The sequence below is a fragment of the Saccopteryx leptura genome, chromosome 9 (genome assembly GCF_036850995.1).
Source record: "Saccopteryx leptura isolate mSacLep1 chromosome 9, mSacLep1_pri_phased_curated, whole genome shotgun sequence".
NCBI lineage: Eukaryota > Metazoa > Chordata > Mammalia > Chiroptera > Emballonuridae > Saccopteryx > Saccopteryx leptura.
The window spans coordinates 68,843,957-68,861,767 of NC_089511.1; the positions used below are offsets into that span (position 1 = coordinate 68,843,957).

The 17,811-nt window shown below is 38.3% G+C and overlaps 1 protein-coding gene across 3 annotated transcripts in view; it reads left to right on the top strand.

Moving 5' to 3' along the window:
- The first annotated feature begins 900 nt into the window (after positions 1-900).
- The window catches only part of SIRT1 (sirtuin 1), a 28,533-nt gene continuing 11,622 nt past the window's right edge, over positions 901-17,811 (top strand). Inside the window, exons 1-5 of one of the 3 annotated variants that reach the window (XM_066349270.1) lie at positions 903-1,480; positions 3,189-3,305; positions 4,848-5,089; positions 7,014-7,166; positions 17,371-17,518. In XM_066349270.1, coding sequence (XP_066205367.1) covers positions 1,093-1,480; positions 3,189-3,305; positions 4,848-5,089; positions 7,014-7,166; positions 17,371-17,518 — 1,048 coding nt within the window. In that variant the 5' untranslated portion in view covers positions 903-1,092. Of the gene's footprint in view, positions 1,481-3,188; positions 3,306-4,847; positions 5,090-7,013; positions 7,167-16,702; positions 16,828-17,370; positions 17,519-17,811 lie in introns of those variants that run through there. The other 2 variants (XM_066349271.1, XM_066349272.1) reach the window with 2 other exon arrangements.

Consider the following 17,811-nt stretch of genomic DNA (forward strand, 5'->3'; position numbering starts at 1 on the left):
CTCAAATTGTAACTCAAACACAGATTTATATATGCCACATCCTGCTCACTCTGGGCTCTCCTTACACTCATTTTATGAAGTCCACCCAAAAGGGCATTCACACACATCTGGAGCCAAACTGGGGACAGAAAGCAGAATGGCTGAGTCCCATACCCCCTGATCAGAGGGTCTTTGGGTGAGGGAGGGCATGTTTAAGCTTTTAACACTGTACACTACTCTTTATAAGTCACCAATTTTCAACCTTTCTTCACCTCAAGGCACACATAAACTACTAAAATTCTGTGGCACACCAAAAAAAAAAAAAAATCATACATATATATTTTACTGATCAGACAGAAAAATAGATAAAATTTTTAGTCATTCACACCAGACAGCTATTGTGTTGGCTGTTGTCATTTTTAAATTTGACAGTCTAAGGGAAAAGAGGTCAGTGCCTTTGACTAGTCGGGTTTTACATGTTTTAAAGTCTGGTGGCACAGCGGTTGAAATCGCTGCTCTAAATGACAGAGTGAGGGAGAAGATCAGAGAGAGGCAAGGAGGAGCTGTGAGAATGAATGGTGAGGAGCTAACGCGCCCTTTTGCCTCTACCTAAACGTTGAGACCCGCAGTGAAGCAGTGAGCGTATGGGAGGGAGCCAGACCTTGGTCAGCTGCCTTATCACCTCGCAGGGACTACATTCAAGCCTTAGTTTAAATCTAGAGCAAGCAAGGTGTGCACTCCAGACAGCAGTAGAAACTGGCAATGAGAAAACTAAAACTTGAGCCACCAGCGACAGATTTCAGGACTGTCGGAAAGAGAAGTTAAGAAAGAGGCGAGCTTGGCCGCATGACGCAGCCAGCGCGGAGGGGTGGGGCCGCCGCACCCCCGGCGGCTTTCTCCGCAGGCCCACGCCGTTCCGCCCGCCACGTGACCCGCCGTGTTGTGGTTCGGCCCGCGTGGGTGGCGGGAGCCGCGGGAGGGCGGGGGCGAAGCGCGGCGGGTCACGTGACAGGGTTTAAATCTCCCGCAGCCCGAGCCGCGGGGGCGCCAGTGCCGCGAGTGCGAGCGGGAGCAGAGGAGGTGAGGGAGGAGGGCCAGAGAGGCAGTTTGAAGATGGCGGACGAGGCTGCGCTCGCCCTTCAGCCCGGCGGCTCCTCTCCGGCGGTGGCGGCCGAGAGGGACGCCGCGTCGCCGTCCACCGGGGAGCCGCTCCGGAAGAGGCCGCGCAGAGACGGCCCCGGCCTCGGGCGGAGCCCGGGCGAGCCCGATGGGGCGGCTCCTGAGCGTGAGGTGCTGGCGGGGGCCGGGGGCGGCCCGGCGGCGGCGGGCGGGGAGCGAGAGGCCCAGGCGCCGGCGGGCGGACTAGCAGACAATGGGCCGGGCCTGCAGGGCCTATCCGGAGACCCGCCGCCGGCCGAGGACTTCGACGACGACGACTACGAAGAGGGCGAGGAGGAGGAGGAGGAGGAAGAGGCGGCGGCCGTGGGGATTGGGTACCGAGGTGCGCAGGGCGCGGGCGGCCGGGACTGCGCATCGCCTCTCCCCTCTCCCGGGACCCCTCCTGGGTGCGGTGGAGGTGGGGGTGTCTGGGGCGGGCGGGTGGGAGCTGAGCGCTGCGTCTGCGGCGTCCTTACCGTCCTGCAGCCCGCAGCCGCGCGCCTCCGGGCCTCCCGGCCGGCTGCGGGAGCGGCCCGCGGGCTCGCTCGCCCCCACCCCTCCCCGCTTCCCTCCGTCCGCCGCCCGCCGGACGGCCCGGCGCCTGCGCAGCCGCCGGGCCGGGAGGCTCTCGCGGTTGGTTTTAAAGATGTTTCTTTCTCCTCTTACCCTTTTAGTGTATCGCTTTTGTTAAACATCATTCCCACTCCTCACCTCCCATCTGCTACTTTTGCCTGTATTTTTGTACTGACCTTTTGCAGTTGTCTTTATACACTGACACTTATGCAATTTGTGACTCTTTTTGTGGAGGATCTTAATTTTTATGCTTGTCTTAAATTTTAAAAGATCAAAGCTACTTCTAAAGTTAAGAAAGAGTCTTCAAATTTTCAAGAGCGTTTCTAAAGCGTTCTGTGGTGCCATTAATAGTGGGCATAGGAGAGTAACAGTACTTATAGAGCACTTTACGTGAATAGTATTTTTTCTCTAATGTTTTTTTTTTTTAAAGATTTTATTTATTCATTTTAGAAAGAAGAGAGAGAGAGAGAGAGAGAAAGGGGGCTGGAGCAGGAAACATGAACTCCCATATGTGCCTTGACCAGGCAAGCCCAGGGCTTCGTACTGGCGACCTCAGCATTCTAGGTCGATGCTTTATCCACTGTGCCACCGCGTCAGGCTTTTCTCTAATGTTTTAATATTTTTAAAATTAGATATAATCTTTTATTGTGTGTATAATTAACCCTGGAACACGAATTGACATTTTCCTGGTATACTAAATCAGATGTGTTATATATCATGTCATCTTTAAGTAAGGTTTCATATTTTCTATGTGAGAAATATGTGTCTATCAATATTTGCTTCAGTAAATCTAATTAGTGGACTGTTGGACTTTATGTAAAGGTAACGTGTGTGTTAGGGACAGAATCAAAAGACCTCTCATTTCAAGAAGCAGTTTAGGCCCTGGTCTGGTAGTTCAGCTGGTTAGAGCATGTCTTCCCCATTTGCCGAGGTTGTGGTTTGGATCCCTGGTCACTGAGCATAAGAGAATCAACCAATGAATGCATAAATAAGTGGAACAACACTTTCTCCCTTCCCTCTTCTCTCCTCTCTCAAATTAAAACAACAAAAAACCAAAACAGTTTGATAGAGGAAACAAATAAAGCTATCTTACATATTTAGAGGATTGCAAAGCGGCTGTAGATTTATTTGAACAACTTTGGGTAAATTTTTAATTGACAAGTTTCATGAGCTCTGTTTTTTGTGATAAATTCATTCTTAGCTAGATTAGTATTTTTTTGTGTTGGATTTAGTAGACTTAATTTATATCTGGAGTTTTGATGAGCTGAAACATTTAGATTGTGGTTCGAATCCCTAAAGATAAGGCTATACTGTGCCTTTGAACCATGCAAGCTGACTCAGTAGGCATTCTTTACGCAGGCAGTATGAATGGTGAGTGTTTTATTTAATGTCATTACATCATAACCATTACAGATCCTCATACATTTTAGATGCAGATTCTTTCAGCAGCCTTTAGTTACTTTTGGTTTCTTTTGCAGATAACCTTCTCTTTGGTGATGAAATAATCACCAATGGTTTTCATTCCTGTGAAAGTGATGAGGATGATAGAACCTCACATGCAAGTTCTAGTGACTGGACACCAAGGCCACGGATAGGTATGGTTTCAGAGCGTTAGAGCATAAATACTGTCTTTTTCTTTGTATTTTCATTTTATGCCAACTAAAAATATAATTCTTTCCCATTACAACGTGGTTGATGAGGTTCCTTTGGTACTTGCTAAGATTTAAGGTCAGTTTATGGTTCTAGGGAAAGTCTAGTGCTTCTGTTTTTCAATAGCTCTGGTGTTTCTCAAATAACCAGGTTCTTCGCACACCTCAGGTCCTTGGGTCCTTTCCATTTATTTCCCCTGTGTGGAATGTTCTTCCTGTAATTAAGAGTATCTTGTTTTCATACTTATTATTCTTAATTTTCTCTTAACACGTCACTTCTTAACAAGCTCTGTATCTTTTTATTGTTGTGTTTCCTATACTAGAATATAAGCCCCATTGAGGACAGGGTTTTGTTTTGTTTTGTTTTTACTAATTTGTATACTGTTTTGTCACTTGGTAGAAAAGCACCTGACACATCATTTGTGCTCACAGTAAATCTATCCATTATGGATGAAACGGAAAAGGACAGCAGTAGGCAAAAGTAGGTGGACAGTTACACAAATAATACAATAATACAAGAATAAACTCTCATGTACTCACAACTATAAACCTACTTGAGCAGTAGAGAGCAGTATCAGGTATTTACACCTAAGTTATAACCTGATTATCTGAAAAGTGATCTTTTTCTTAATGTGCTTTCATTTCTAATTATTTAATACAGTGATGATTAGTTCCTCTTTAGTGTCTTCAATGTTACTGTGTTTTTGGTTTTCTCAAGCAAGAAAACTGATGTAAGAAATGTCAGGGTAAAGAAATAACGCTCAAAACATGAGCATTATATGTATCATTTTGGGAGATTGGTTAAGATCAAGTTGAATATTATTACTGGAAAAATTTTAAAAGGTAATAGGTACGTAAAGATTGCCTTAGATAGATATATAGGTTTTCATATTCTTTTCCCTTATGGCTTTAATGATAGATAGTATGGGCTTTTGGGACTGGTAGGATCTTTTCTATATTGATTTGTAGAACCTTTTTGTACATCTTCCAGTTATTATGTTGTATTATATATTTCTGGATTTTAACCATCCACATTTAACTCTGGTAATTAGTTTCACTGTAAAAATACATATTTTGTATTTTATAATTCAAGGGGAAGCCTCATCTCCCTAATTTCATTGGGACATAGCATTATCTGAGGATGTCATAAGAATGAAATACCTTTAGTTTTATTTTTTAAATTTATTTATTGGTTTGAGAAAAAGTTAGAGAGGCATCTATGGTTTTGTTGTTCCACTTACTTGTGTATTCATTGATTGCTTCTTGTATGTGCCCTGATCAGGGATTGAACCTGCAACTTTGGCATGTAGGGATGATGCTGTAGCCACCTGAGCAACCTGGCCAGGGCTGAAATACCTTTGTATGGCATTTTATTACTTTATTTTAAACACATTAAATTCATTACTTAATTCATTACTTCAGAAAATAAATGAGATTTTAATTTACTTGGATGTGGATTTGATATAATTCTTTGTCCTCTTAATATAGGTCCCTATGCTTTTGTTCAGCAACATCTTATGATTGGCACAGATCCTCGAACAATTCTTAAAGATTTACTACCAGAAACAATTACTCCACCTGAATTGGATGATATGACACTGTGGCAGATTGTTGTTAATATTCTTTCAGAACCACCGAAAAGGAAAAAAAGAAAAGATATTAATACAATTGAAGATGCTGTGAAATTACTTCAGGAGTGCAAAAAAATAATAGTTCTCACTGGAGCTGGGGTATGTAACATGTATAAAACTCTAAAAAGGAGGAGGTCGTAAATGTCTTATGCCTTTTCCAATTGAACATTTTTCTGGTGTAGTAGAATTTATACTTACATGATAATGGTGTTTGTGTTTGGAAGCTGCTAAAAGAAGGCACGGCAGCAGTTGCTAAACTGGTTTAGTTTTTTAAAACCTCTCCAATAACCTTAAAAAAGATTTCCATTTGTTAGTACAATAAATAAGTGGAAATAAGACACAATTTTCACCTACATTATAAAGGAGATTCAGAAAATTCTGCTTGCATTAAAGTGTGCTAGGGTATGATGGAGAAATTGGGTATTTATTTCATCTTTTTGTATTTTTCTGAAATGAGAAGCTGGGAGGCAGAGAGAGACTCCTGCAGCCGCCCAATTGGGATCCACCTGGCATGCCCACCAGGGGGCGATGCTCCATTGCAACCAGAGCCATTCTAGCACCTGAGGCGGAGGCAGTGGAGCCATCCTCAGTGCCCAGGCCACTTTGCTGCAATGGAGCTTTGGCTGTGGGAGGGGTAGAGACAGAGAAAGGAGGGGGGGAAGAGTGGAGAAGCAGATGGTTGCTTCTCCTGTGTGCCTTAGCCAGGAGTCAAACCCAGGACTTCCACACACTGGGCTGATGCTCTACCACTGAGGCAACGGCCAGGGCCGGGTGTTTATTTCATCTTCATGGGGAAACCAGGAACCTAACTTATATTCACAAATAACTTAATGCTCGGAAGGTAACAGATTCCTACCTCCCTCCATTTAGATTAAGGTGATGTGATTGGGGTGGCTTGACATTTTTCATTTGCCCCCTCCCACACCTCCATAGAATTGCAGTTAACTAGTATGTAAGGCTGTTGTGTTTGTGTGTTTAATATAGAATATGTTAAGTCACCAGAGCAATACTGGAATAAAATTCAGCCATGCTTTCTGCCATTTTGAGTTAAGAGACAGTGCCACTTAATCTTAAATGATCCTCAAGAATAGTAATGCTTGCCTGACCAGGCAGTGGCACAGTAGATAGAGCGTCGGACTGGGATATGGAGGATCTAGGTTCGAGACCCCGACATCTCTGGTTGAAGCGCAGGCTCATCTGGTTTGAGCAAGGCTCACCCGCCTGAGCCCAAGGTCACTGGCTTGAGCAAGGAGTTACTCAGTCTGCTGTAGCCCCCCGGTCAAGGCACATATGAGAAAGCAATCAATGAACAACTAAGGTGCCACAATGAAATATTGAGGCTTCTCATCTCTGTCCCTTTCTGTCTGTCTGTCCCTATCTGTCCCTCTCTCTGTCTCTGCCAAAAAATAAGTAATGTTTTACTCCTAGACATGATTTAGATAAGTTTGGTTTACCCTGAGGTCAAATGGATCTGGTAAAATTGTGAAACAAAAGGTAACATTGAAATCCCTATTTAAAATGTCAAGGTTTATTTGTAGGAAAAGCATGTGTAAATCTGTTCTTAAAAATTAAGAATTGAAATAATGTACAACATAATGTTTTAAAGAAAATACAGAAATTTAGTATTTTTGAAGTAGTATGCCTCTAACTAGATGAGAGATTTCTTTGGAATCAATTGACTTACAGAAATTTTTGCCTGCTTTCTGGTTAAAATAATTTGAAATGATTTACTCACTTCTCAATCCATTCGTAGTTGCTTTAATTTGTTGGTTAAATGCTTAAAGGTTTGAAATTTTCCTGATTTAAAATTCCTTACCCCATTCTGAATGGAGTGTGGTGGATTTAGTAATATTTATTTTGGGGGTGTTTTATTTCCATTTTAAGTTGAAATAGGGTGGTATGTCTGTTACCCAAAAGAATTTAACACAAAAATATTCTTCAACTCCTCCCTAATTGTACTAGAGCAATTACAAAGGTAGAGGTAGAAGATTTAATTGTACACGTTGTGCCCTGTATATTGCAGGTTTCTGTTTCTTGTGGAATACCTGACTTTAGGTCGAGAGATGGTATTTATGCTCGCCTTGCAGTAGACTTTCCAGACCTTCCAGATCCTCAAGCAATGTTTGATATTGAATATTTCAGAAAAGACCCAAGACCGTTCTTCAAGTTTGCAAAGGTACTATGAACTCTCCTAGCTATTCCAGTGGCCTCCTCTCATGAAAACGTTTTCACATCCAGGTTTCTTAAGCTTAATAGTCATTGTCTAGTAACTTGGGTACTAGTGCTGTGGTGTGGAGTAAGAACACTAAAATGAGTCATTTCACTTAGAATTCCTTCTTCCTAGAAAGGATTCTCATTTACTTTTCTTCATTTTAGGGTTGAGTTTATTTTCTAAGAGGAGGCTATTTCATATTTTTCAAATTTGCACTTCAGTAATGGCTTTTACATTGTCCATGCATTTTTTAGAGGTCAGTAGACCAAATAAAGTGATACCACTTTTAATTTTTTTTATAGGTCATAAAGATTTTAACATTTGCTTTGCTATGCTTTATATTAGCCAGGTCCTAACACATGAAGATGTGCCTGAAAGTTTGTGGTTAGGGGTAGAGAGGATTCTACGGTTGCAGTTTAGTGTGGGTGCTCTATTCTGCTCTAGACTCTGTAGAGTTAACAGTTCAGTTCAGAAACCGCTAGCCACCTGGGGCTATTGAATACCTAGTGTATTGAGATATGATATAAGTGTGGAAGACAAACCAGATTTTGGAAACTAGTATGGGAAAAATAGAATATGTCATTAATTCTATTATATATAAACAAATATTGATTATATATAGAAATGATACTTTTGATATTGGGTTGTAAATTATGAAAATTGCATGCTTTTAATGTAGTTGCTAGAAAATTTTAAATTACATACATGGCTCACATTATATTTTTATTGGGCAGCTCTACTCTAGAGTACAAAGCTTGACAATACACTATAGCAACGATTTTCAGCTGGTGTGCCATAGCGCACTGGGTGGGTGCTGCAAGAATTTTTAAAACATCAGTATCTATTTAGTCAGGGCACTGACCTCTTTTCCTGTAGATTGTCAAATAAAAAAATGACAACACAATAATAGCCATTAGTGTGGGTGAATCAGAATTATATATATTTTTTTTAAGTCAGATCGGCAGAAAGTACTTTTTTGGTGTGTGGCAGAATTTTAGTAATTAGTTTGTGTGTGCCATGAGATGAAAAGTGTTGAAAATTACTGCATTATACCATGCCCAAGAGATTTTAGTCATTAGAAAACTTTTTCCCCATAGTTTGGTCTTATGGAAAGAAATTGTAGAATTGTTTTTGCTATGCTTCAGCATATTTTAAAGGGTTCTCTGTATTAGTGATTATTTTTAGTGAATCTAGAAGTTAAATGAACCTGAATTTTAATTAAAGGGTAACCTCAGCCACTTTCAAACCATGTGGACTAGTCTGGCTGGTGGTGGCGCAGTGGGTAGAGCATCAACCTGGGTTGCTTTTCTTTTTTTTTTTTTTTTTTTTAAATTTTTAGAGAGGGGAGAGGCAGGGAGAGAGAGAAACATTGATCTGTTGTTCCACTTACTTACGCATTCATTAGTTGATTCTTATAGGTGCCCTGACCAGGATTGAACCTACAACCTTAGCATTGCAGGCTGATGCTCTAACCAACTGAGGTCCTGGCCCAAGGCCTTAAATTTCTTGAATATGATTTAATTGCTAAAACTGAAAACTAAATTTAAGGAATTTTCAGGCTACTAAGAGAATTTTTAATTTTTCTAACCATCAACTTGAAACTTGTGAAAATTTTGAATTTTTTACTTTATGTATCAGCATAAAGTAAAATATTTAGCCTTTCAAACAGACATCTGGTTCATACTGGATTATATATATATATATAAATAAATAATGTAAAGTTTCTTTGCTTTATTTTCTTTTTATTAATTACAAGATTATGAAGTAGTAAAAATTTACTAGTCCTGGTAGTACTAATGTGTGATGTTGCAGACCAATGAAATATCACATAGTTACAGGTTTGAATTGGACAGAAGATACTGGCTTTATAACAGCTCTAGTTAGCAGAAATGAACACTTTTAGAAGGCCAGAAAGTAACTAGAAATTACTTTGATCTTATACCTGATTATAGAAGATTGATTCACTAGTCCATTTACATAATGCTTATAAGACTTGTAATTCTGTGTTCTGAAAGGAAGGACTTGTCAGTCCCCACCAGCCCTCTCATCACTTCAGTATGTACTAAATTACTTGGTAAAGTAGTAACCTGACACTTGGTAACTGAGAATAGAAATAAATAGCAAGGTGAAAACGATTGTAACTTTAGTTGTCTTATATGCAAACTGGGTGTTCATTTGTAGCTTAAACTAGCTTTGGTATATAAGAATCTGTAGAAATAATTTAGAATTACAATGACAGACAAATTATTAGAACTTTAGACAGTACATAAAAGAAATCGAGACAGTACATGAGAAATACGTGACTTACAATAAAATGGCGCACTGTTGATGAGTCACAGTGTTTTAACCCCTGTGTATAGGGTTATATACCACCTGGGAGAAGAAAGGGTTGGAGGGGATGGAATATTTTACTTTTTTATGAGTTTTGTATATTTTTATTGTTAATAAAATGAATATAAATTCATTTATAAATTCTATTCATTTATCTCTAGAGATAGGACGGGAGAGAGAGAGAGAGAGAAAAGCATCATCAATATGTTGTTCCAGTTACTTATGCATTTATTGGTTGATTTCTTTTATGTGGCCTGACTGGATATTGAACCCTGCAGCCTTGGCAAAAGGGGACAATGCTCCAACCAACTGAGCTTTCTGGCCAGGGCCTTAAGTTCATTTATGAAGTACAGCCTTTTCAGTCTTACATAAACTTAATTTTGCTTGATTATTTTTCTGAGTTTTCATTAGTTTCTGTTAAGAACTAAATAATTAACATTTGCAACTATTACTCATATAGAACTGTTGTACTTTAATGTTCACATTAGGAACTGCCTAAAAGAAAGCTTCTAGTTGCTGAAGTAGCACTTAAATAGTAAGAGGTAGAAGGGACTGTGTTGTTATTGGGTATAAAAATAAATAGTTGGGATAATAATTAAGGAGAAATAAGTAAGGCCACGGAAATATAGTATCCAAAAATGAAGAATGGGGAGGGTATGTAAATATTGTTATATTTTACTACATTTATAAAATATTACATGAATAAAATATTAATAACCTAAAATTTTCTACCATTTGCTATACTAGACAAAAAGTTTAAGACAGTTGATGATTTTTGCTAGTTAGAAGAGAAAATACTATAAATCTATTGGTGAAATTTAGACATTCTGTTTTTGTTTTTATTTTTTAGATTTTATTTATTCATTTTAGAGAGAGGATAGAGAGAGAGAAAGGGTTGGGGAGAGGAGCAGGAAGCATCAACTTATGTGCCTTGACCAGGCAAGCCCAGGGTTTCTAACCAGCAACCTTAGCCTTCCAGGTAGATGCTTTTATTCACTGCGCTACCACAGGTCAGATGAAATTTAGGCATTTTGGAAGGAAAGAATTTCCTTAATGTATCGAGCCATTGATTGTATGTAATTATTGAGAAGAAACTTAGATTTTATTTATACTGGAAATTTCAAGTAATAGAGAGGTGTGTTAAAGAGGTTACTGGCCCATTAGAGCAGTGTCTAAATCCATTGACATTTTGGGTGGTTAATTCTTTGCTGTGAGGAGCTGTCTTGTGCTTTGTAGGTATTTAACAGTATCTTCCTTCCCACTAAATGTCATTAATACCCAACCCCAGTCTTGATTATTAAAAAGGTCTCCACACATTTCCAAATGTCCCCTACAAAATTGCTCCATTATAACACAGGGTGCCTAGCATTGTTACCACTTTGAAATTTTTTACACAAGAATTGTTAATATTAAAGCTATATAGCCATGTCCTGAACCATTATCACCCTGCATAATAAGGGCTCCCAGGAGTCTAGAATAATTGACTGATGCTGATAAAATTGAGTGGTTATATTAAGAGCCAGTAAAGGTGAAACTGAGGATATATAAAATAACTTTTTTAAAAAAGAATACTGTATCCCAATTGTGTAATTGTTATCCTGTATATAATTCAGTGATTTGTTTTCCCCTTAAAGTGATTAAAACTCAAGAAAAAGTAGAGAGGAAAATGTGAACTGAATTTTACTCTTCTAAAAATATATCTTTATATTTATTCAATAAATTATCACTTTATTAATAATGTGCTAACCTACCAGATTATGTAGTTATAAAGTTGAGGAATCTTTAAACCAGTTTATTACCTAAAAATCAAAAACTGCAAGCCAAAAAATTAGCCTCAACACCATTTAACTAAAGACAATATGTTAATACCTATGTGTATGTCAATTACAGATGTAGAAATATAAGTATGAAGTATAGCTGGATATATATTACATTTTTATTATAAAATTGGGCTCTTTTTCCTACTGATACTGAATTTGTAGTATTTTCTGTTTAATAGACACTTAAATTACTTTATAATTGTCATACTGTAATTAATCCTGTAAGCATACATGCATACATGTGGATGTGTCCTACTTTCTGTTATTACAAAAAGTGTTGCTTTGATTATCCTTTATGATGTTTCCAGTGTTCTGAAAAGGAAATTGTTAAGTGTCCTGATACATTTTGCTGCATTGCTACCTGTGAAGGTTGAATGAAATATCTACTCCCACCAAAAGTATATGAGGGAGCTGGCTGGTTCACTCAGTGGATAGATTAGTGACCCAGCACATGGAAGTCCTGGGTTTGATTCCTGGTCAGGGCACACAAGAGAAGCCATTGTCTGCTCCTCTCTCACTTCTCTCTCCCTTTTCTCCTGCAGCCAGTGGCTTGATTAGTTCAAGCGTTGGCCCTAGGAGTTGAGGATTGCTCGGTTGATTTGAGCATGGGCCCCAGATGGGGGTGGACGGGTGGATCCTGATTGGGGTGCACTATCTGTCTCAATATCTCCCCTCTTCTCACTTAAGGAAAAAAAAGTATAGGAGAAGGTCCATTTAACATGCCACTGCCCACTCCCTCAAACCTTTTGCAGTATATTATTAGCATTAAAATATATATTTTTAAAATCTGTTTGTGTTGTGTCTGTGTTGTGAATATGGTTTAAAAAGAAATTCAAACAGTACAATACATAGATATCATTTGCCTTTTCCTTTAGTCTTCCCTGCCTCTAATCTCTTTCCTCAAAGGTTACTTTGTTTTCTTGGGCCTTCCAGGAAAAAAACCCACAAGTAAACCTGTGTGTGTGTGTGTGTGTGTGTGTGTGTGTGTGTGTGTGTGTAGGGGGGGGTGTTTTAAGTTTTAGTAATGCTTTGCAAATGATTACTAACGGAATTATATACGTTTCTCTAACCTTGATTTCCCCCCCACTTATTCTTGGAAATAGCTTATAATGGCATTTAACAGATATATTTAAGAAAAGGCTGTTTTGTTTTATAGTTGTGCCACAATATATTAAGTCAGTCTTTTGTTAATGGATAGCTAGAGTTCAATAGAAAAAATTGGCATTTTTTCTCATTAGTATTTTATTTTAGTTTATTAGTGTGAGTGATTGTTTTTTACAACTGGCCATGTGTATATCCTTGAATCATCTGATTATTCTTGGGTATTTTTTCCCACTGGGATGTTTTTCTTTTACTGATTTGTGGGAACCCTGTGTATTTTTTTTTTCTTTTTACAGGGACAGAGTCAGAGAGAGGGATAGATAGGGACAGACAGTAACGGAAAGAGATGAGAAGCATCAATCATTAGTTTTTCGTTGTGACACTTCAGTTGTTCATTAATTGCTTTCTCATATGTGCCTTGACCGTGGGCCTTCAGCAGACGAGTAACCCCTTGTTCGAGCTAGCGACCTTGAGTCCAAGCTGGTGAGCTTTTGCTCAAACCAGATGAGCCTGCTCTCAAGCTGGCGACCTCGGGGTCTCGAACCTGGGTCTTCTGCATCCTAGTCCGATGCTCCATCCACTGCGCCACCGCCCGGTCAGGCAAACCCTGTGTAGTCTTGAGGAGTGTTTTTCTGTTAGAGGGAGATTGAAATTCCAGCCTCCAGTAATCACATGAAGATGTGCTAAATGAAATGTACTTACTTAATTAATTTTATTAGACTAATTAGCCTAACAAATGATGCTTAGCTTAAAAGAAAAATGTGAAACTTGAGCATGAGGGCTCAAACATTGAAAAGGTATTGCTTGGTGGTTAATATCCACACTTTGGTATCAAAATGAGGTTTGAATGTTAGCTTTGCAACTTACTGGTTCTTGTGACTTTCGGCATTTTACTTCCGTGCTTAGGTGTTTTCATCTGCAAAATGGGGATATATACCCCACAATATAGCCAGCAGATCTTTTCTTTGTAGGGCCAGGTAGTAAATGTGACCTATTTTGTGGACAACGTAGGAGCTTTTTCATATGTTGTTTTCTTGTACAACTCTTTAAAAATAAAAACCCAGCCTTCATCCTAGTCTCTAGCATTATAATAAATTGCTCTTGTTTTGTCTAGTATATACTAAAACCTCATTAAATGGTAACTAATAGCTTGACTAATTGAAATTCTCTTGTGTTAGGTTAGTACAAGGGTTAGCAAACGACAGCCTCAGTCCACATGTAGCTTACTACCTCTTTATACTGTCTGTGAGTGGAGAGTTTTTAAATGGGAGGGGGAAAAATCAAGAGTAATTTTTCTTGGTATATGAACATTATATGAAAATTCTAATGTTGGCGACCATGAATAAAGTTTTATTGGAATACAGCCATGCTTATTCATTTGCGTATCATCTATGGTGCTTTTGCACTACAGTGGAAGATTAAGTGGTTGCAACAGAACCCATAGGGAGGACCGGGACAGTATGGCCTTTGAAGCCTTAAATATTTGCTGTCTGGTGTCCCTGTGTGTAACAAGTTTGCTGAACCTAAAGTTTCTCAGGGAACCAGACTTGGGAAAAAAAGGGCAACTGAATTTCTTTGTCAGGTGACTAACCTTAATTTGTAAGTGCTGATTAGGTAAGATGAGTAGTCTCTTTGAGTGTGGTTTTGTGCAATGAATGAAACAAGAATGTGAGGATTTTCCTAACCACGATTGATGGGGTTTTATTTCTTTCTAGCAGCATGGAGATTTTAGGGCAGTTTATTACCAACTCAACTTACTGCCACCCTCTGCTCTGTGGGAGAGGGTGGGTATTAACAAATAATAGCATCTCAAACTTTGATGAGTCCTTTTTTTGAGAGATTGCAATTAACACCCCTGCATTTGACTGGGGTCTCATGGGTAGATTCTGATTTTGAGAAGAAACCAAGAAGAGGGCATCTCTGAAGGAGAGCTGTTTCTGCATCTATGTGGCAGGTAGTTCTGAGCTTTAGTTTGGACCATATTGGTTGCCTATAGACAATTCTTGGATTGCTTTCATATTTCTGGACACAGCTGTTTGGAAGCAGTGGATATTTTTTAAAAAGTGTTTTGACCTTTAGTCCCAGCTCTGCTCTCTTTTGTTAGGGTCCCTGTGGCAATAATAGATTTGCCAAGTTCACATGATTGGTTCCTTATTAGGATTTTAGGATGTTCAGATTTGGGATGGCCTGTCGTGCTTAGAACAGGGATAGCATGACAAAAGTTCCAACACAGAAAGATGAATCCATACTTTTTAGCTGAAAGTCTTAACCCCAGCCGTTTGGTTTTTAGCAACTTTTTATGAAAAGCCTGCTTTAGAGTAGTATCTATTTAAAACAGTCCTTCCAGGGTAATTTTTGTTCATTATTTCAGATTATATTACTTAGTTTGAAACACAGTATTTAAATTTAATGGTTCAGACATGGTCTACTGCATATTTGGAAGAAAACACAAAAACATTTCAAGTTCTACATAAAATGTAGTCTTATAAAAGAAAAAAGCTTGCATAACTGATCCTCAACTACAGGAATTGATTTGTACTTTTTTTTTTTTTTTTTTTACAGAGAGAGTCAGAGAGAGGGATAGACAGGGACAGACAGACAGAAACGGAAAGATGAGAAGCATCAATCATTAGTTTTTCGTTGCACATGGCGACACCTTAGTTGTTCATTGACTGCTTTCTCATATGTGCCTTGACTGCGGGTCTTCAGCAGACCGATTAACCCCTTGCTCGAGCCAGCGACCTTGGGTCCAAGCTGGTGAGCTTTTGCTCAAGCCAGATGAGCCCGCGCTCAAGCTGGAGACCTCGGGGTCTCGAACCTGGGTCCTCTGCATCCCAGTCCGATGCTCTATCCACTGCGCCGCCGCCGGGTCAGGCTGATTTGTACTTTTAAGGGCTAAGCTACCGTGCACTGTTGTGGTTCGGACATGAAGGGAAACTGGAGTGTAGAGCTGATGCTAGTGTCTGCATATCTTTGTGATTCTTACCCTCCCCTTTATTTTATTTTGTTTTTTAAAGTTCCAAGATGGTATTTAAGAATATACAGTAAGACTTTATGGAGATAAATGCTTCTGGGTCTTACACCCCCCCCCCCTTTAAAAAAGAGCATTGGGGGGATAAAGTGCACAAAAGCTCATCTCCCAAATGTGGAGTCTTGGTGTCTTGGTACTCTTGCTCCCTGCTGCTCTGGACAGCATTTGTTCTTGTGTTTGGCATGCTTGTTACCACTTTTCTTCCTGATTTAGATCTTTATCTGTTGCCTAGCATATTCTAATATTTGTTAAAATTAACAGCTGTTCCCAGAAAAAGCTTTAATAAAAGACTGTGAGGCTTAATCCTCTAAATGTAAATATGAATATACTAGAACAAAACATCTTGGGGCTAAAACAATGGCTAGTACAGCACAACCCAGTCAGTGGTCTAGAACACAATGTGGCTTTCAATATTCTAATAAACATTGGTTTTATTAAGCTTTATGCTTGTTACTTCTATATATTATCTGTTTCTTAATTGCAAAGTTGTCCATGAAATTCATAATACTTTGAATGTGAAGCAGAATTTTTGGATTTTTTTGTAGCAGATTTTCAGCAACAAATGACACGTATGTAATAGATTTTATAAGGAGATTTGTTTATTATTTTTACATAAAAGGTATCCCGATAGTTTTTTAAAATTTGGAATAATAGGTTAAAACTAATGTCATTTATAATCTTACTAAACTTTTTTGTATAATATCAGAAGTGAAAGTTTCCCTGCCTGTTTATAGCTTGTGTGTATCCTTCCTGTCTTGATGTTTATATACATATCTTATATACATGTGCATATTATTTCCATTTTTACTTAATAACAAAACAATAAAAACAAAACACACCAGTGACTAACTTACTTTTTCATGTATGTCATGGACCATCTTCCAGGTCAGTGCATCTGAACCTCCCTTATTAATTTAATGGCTGCATACTCCATTATTATGGATGGTACCATAGATCTATCTACAACCTCTCCGCTATTGACGGACATGGTTGTTTCTAGTTTTTTGCTAGCATTGTAATAGGTTAGAGGCTGTAATGAATGGTAAGGAAGTAGGTGGCACTACTACTTTAATGAAAAAAGTAGAGAAGAAACTTCCTTTGCCATAATCACTTACTATATGAAATATAAAACACTGTCAAAAGTTGAGAGGACCAAAATTGATACTTTTTCTCTGATCTTTTTGCCATGTGTATATCTGAATTCTTTGTTTTTAAAGAAGAATCAGCATTGAAGCATTATTTGGGGGGAAAAACACACACACAAAATCCAGCAACTCAGCATTCATGAGCAACTCTATACTATACCAGTATGTGCCTGTGCAGTGGAAGGAAAACACTTTTGGTAAGGAATTAAACTTTAGCTTTAAACTTCCAACAGGTTGATATTTATAATGAATGATGAATCAAAAATTTTAATATTCTTAATGTTGACAGTACCTTTTTTTAGTTTTAAAAAAGTCACCATACCTTTAATACCTTTAATTACAGTTTAAACTATTCCCCTTTTTTCTTTAAAAGATGCCTGAATTTGCAGCCAACAAAAGTTAGTTATATCCTAAGGTGTGTATTTCTTTTGACTTTTATTAAAATAGCTGTTAACATTTATTAGAGATGTTTATGGGTTGATTTTATCCTTTTCAAGGGGCCAAGTTCAATAATTGCTGAGTTTTATACATTTTACAGCAACAATCCTTTTGTAGGTGAGTGTTGTACCCATTTAGATGCTATGAGATGCTCATGTAGTTTTTGAAATTATGTATACATGGGGGGTTATCTTTGGTAGTTTTATTTTTTTGTGAAACCTAAATATATGACATTTGTTATACTTTTTTTTTTATACTTATTTCTTAAATGTAATCTTCTTTTCTGCTTTTGCATTATATAGGAAATATATCCCGGACAATTTCAACCATCTCTCTGTCACAAATTCATAGCCTTGTCAGATAAAGAAGGAAAACTACTTCGCAACTATACTCAGAACATAGATACACTGGAACAGGTTGCAGGAATCCAAAGGATAATTCAGTGTCATGGTTAGTAAAATTCAGAATTGTTTTCTGTTGCTTAGTGTTGTTTTCTAGGAAAAATTAGAATAAGAAAGTAGGCTGCCATTCAGGAATGAAGATTAAGCTTTATTATTTACTCATGTTATCTAATCAATAGTGTATAAAATAAGAAAAATAGAATGCAAAATAAAAAACCAAAAGTATTAGCCTTGATATTTAATTGTACAAAACATCAGAAATCAATGGTTTTGGATTTCAAAAGATGTAGCAGTTGCATTTCATTAAATTTTTTGAGTAACCTTTTCTGGTTACAAAAGTAT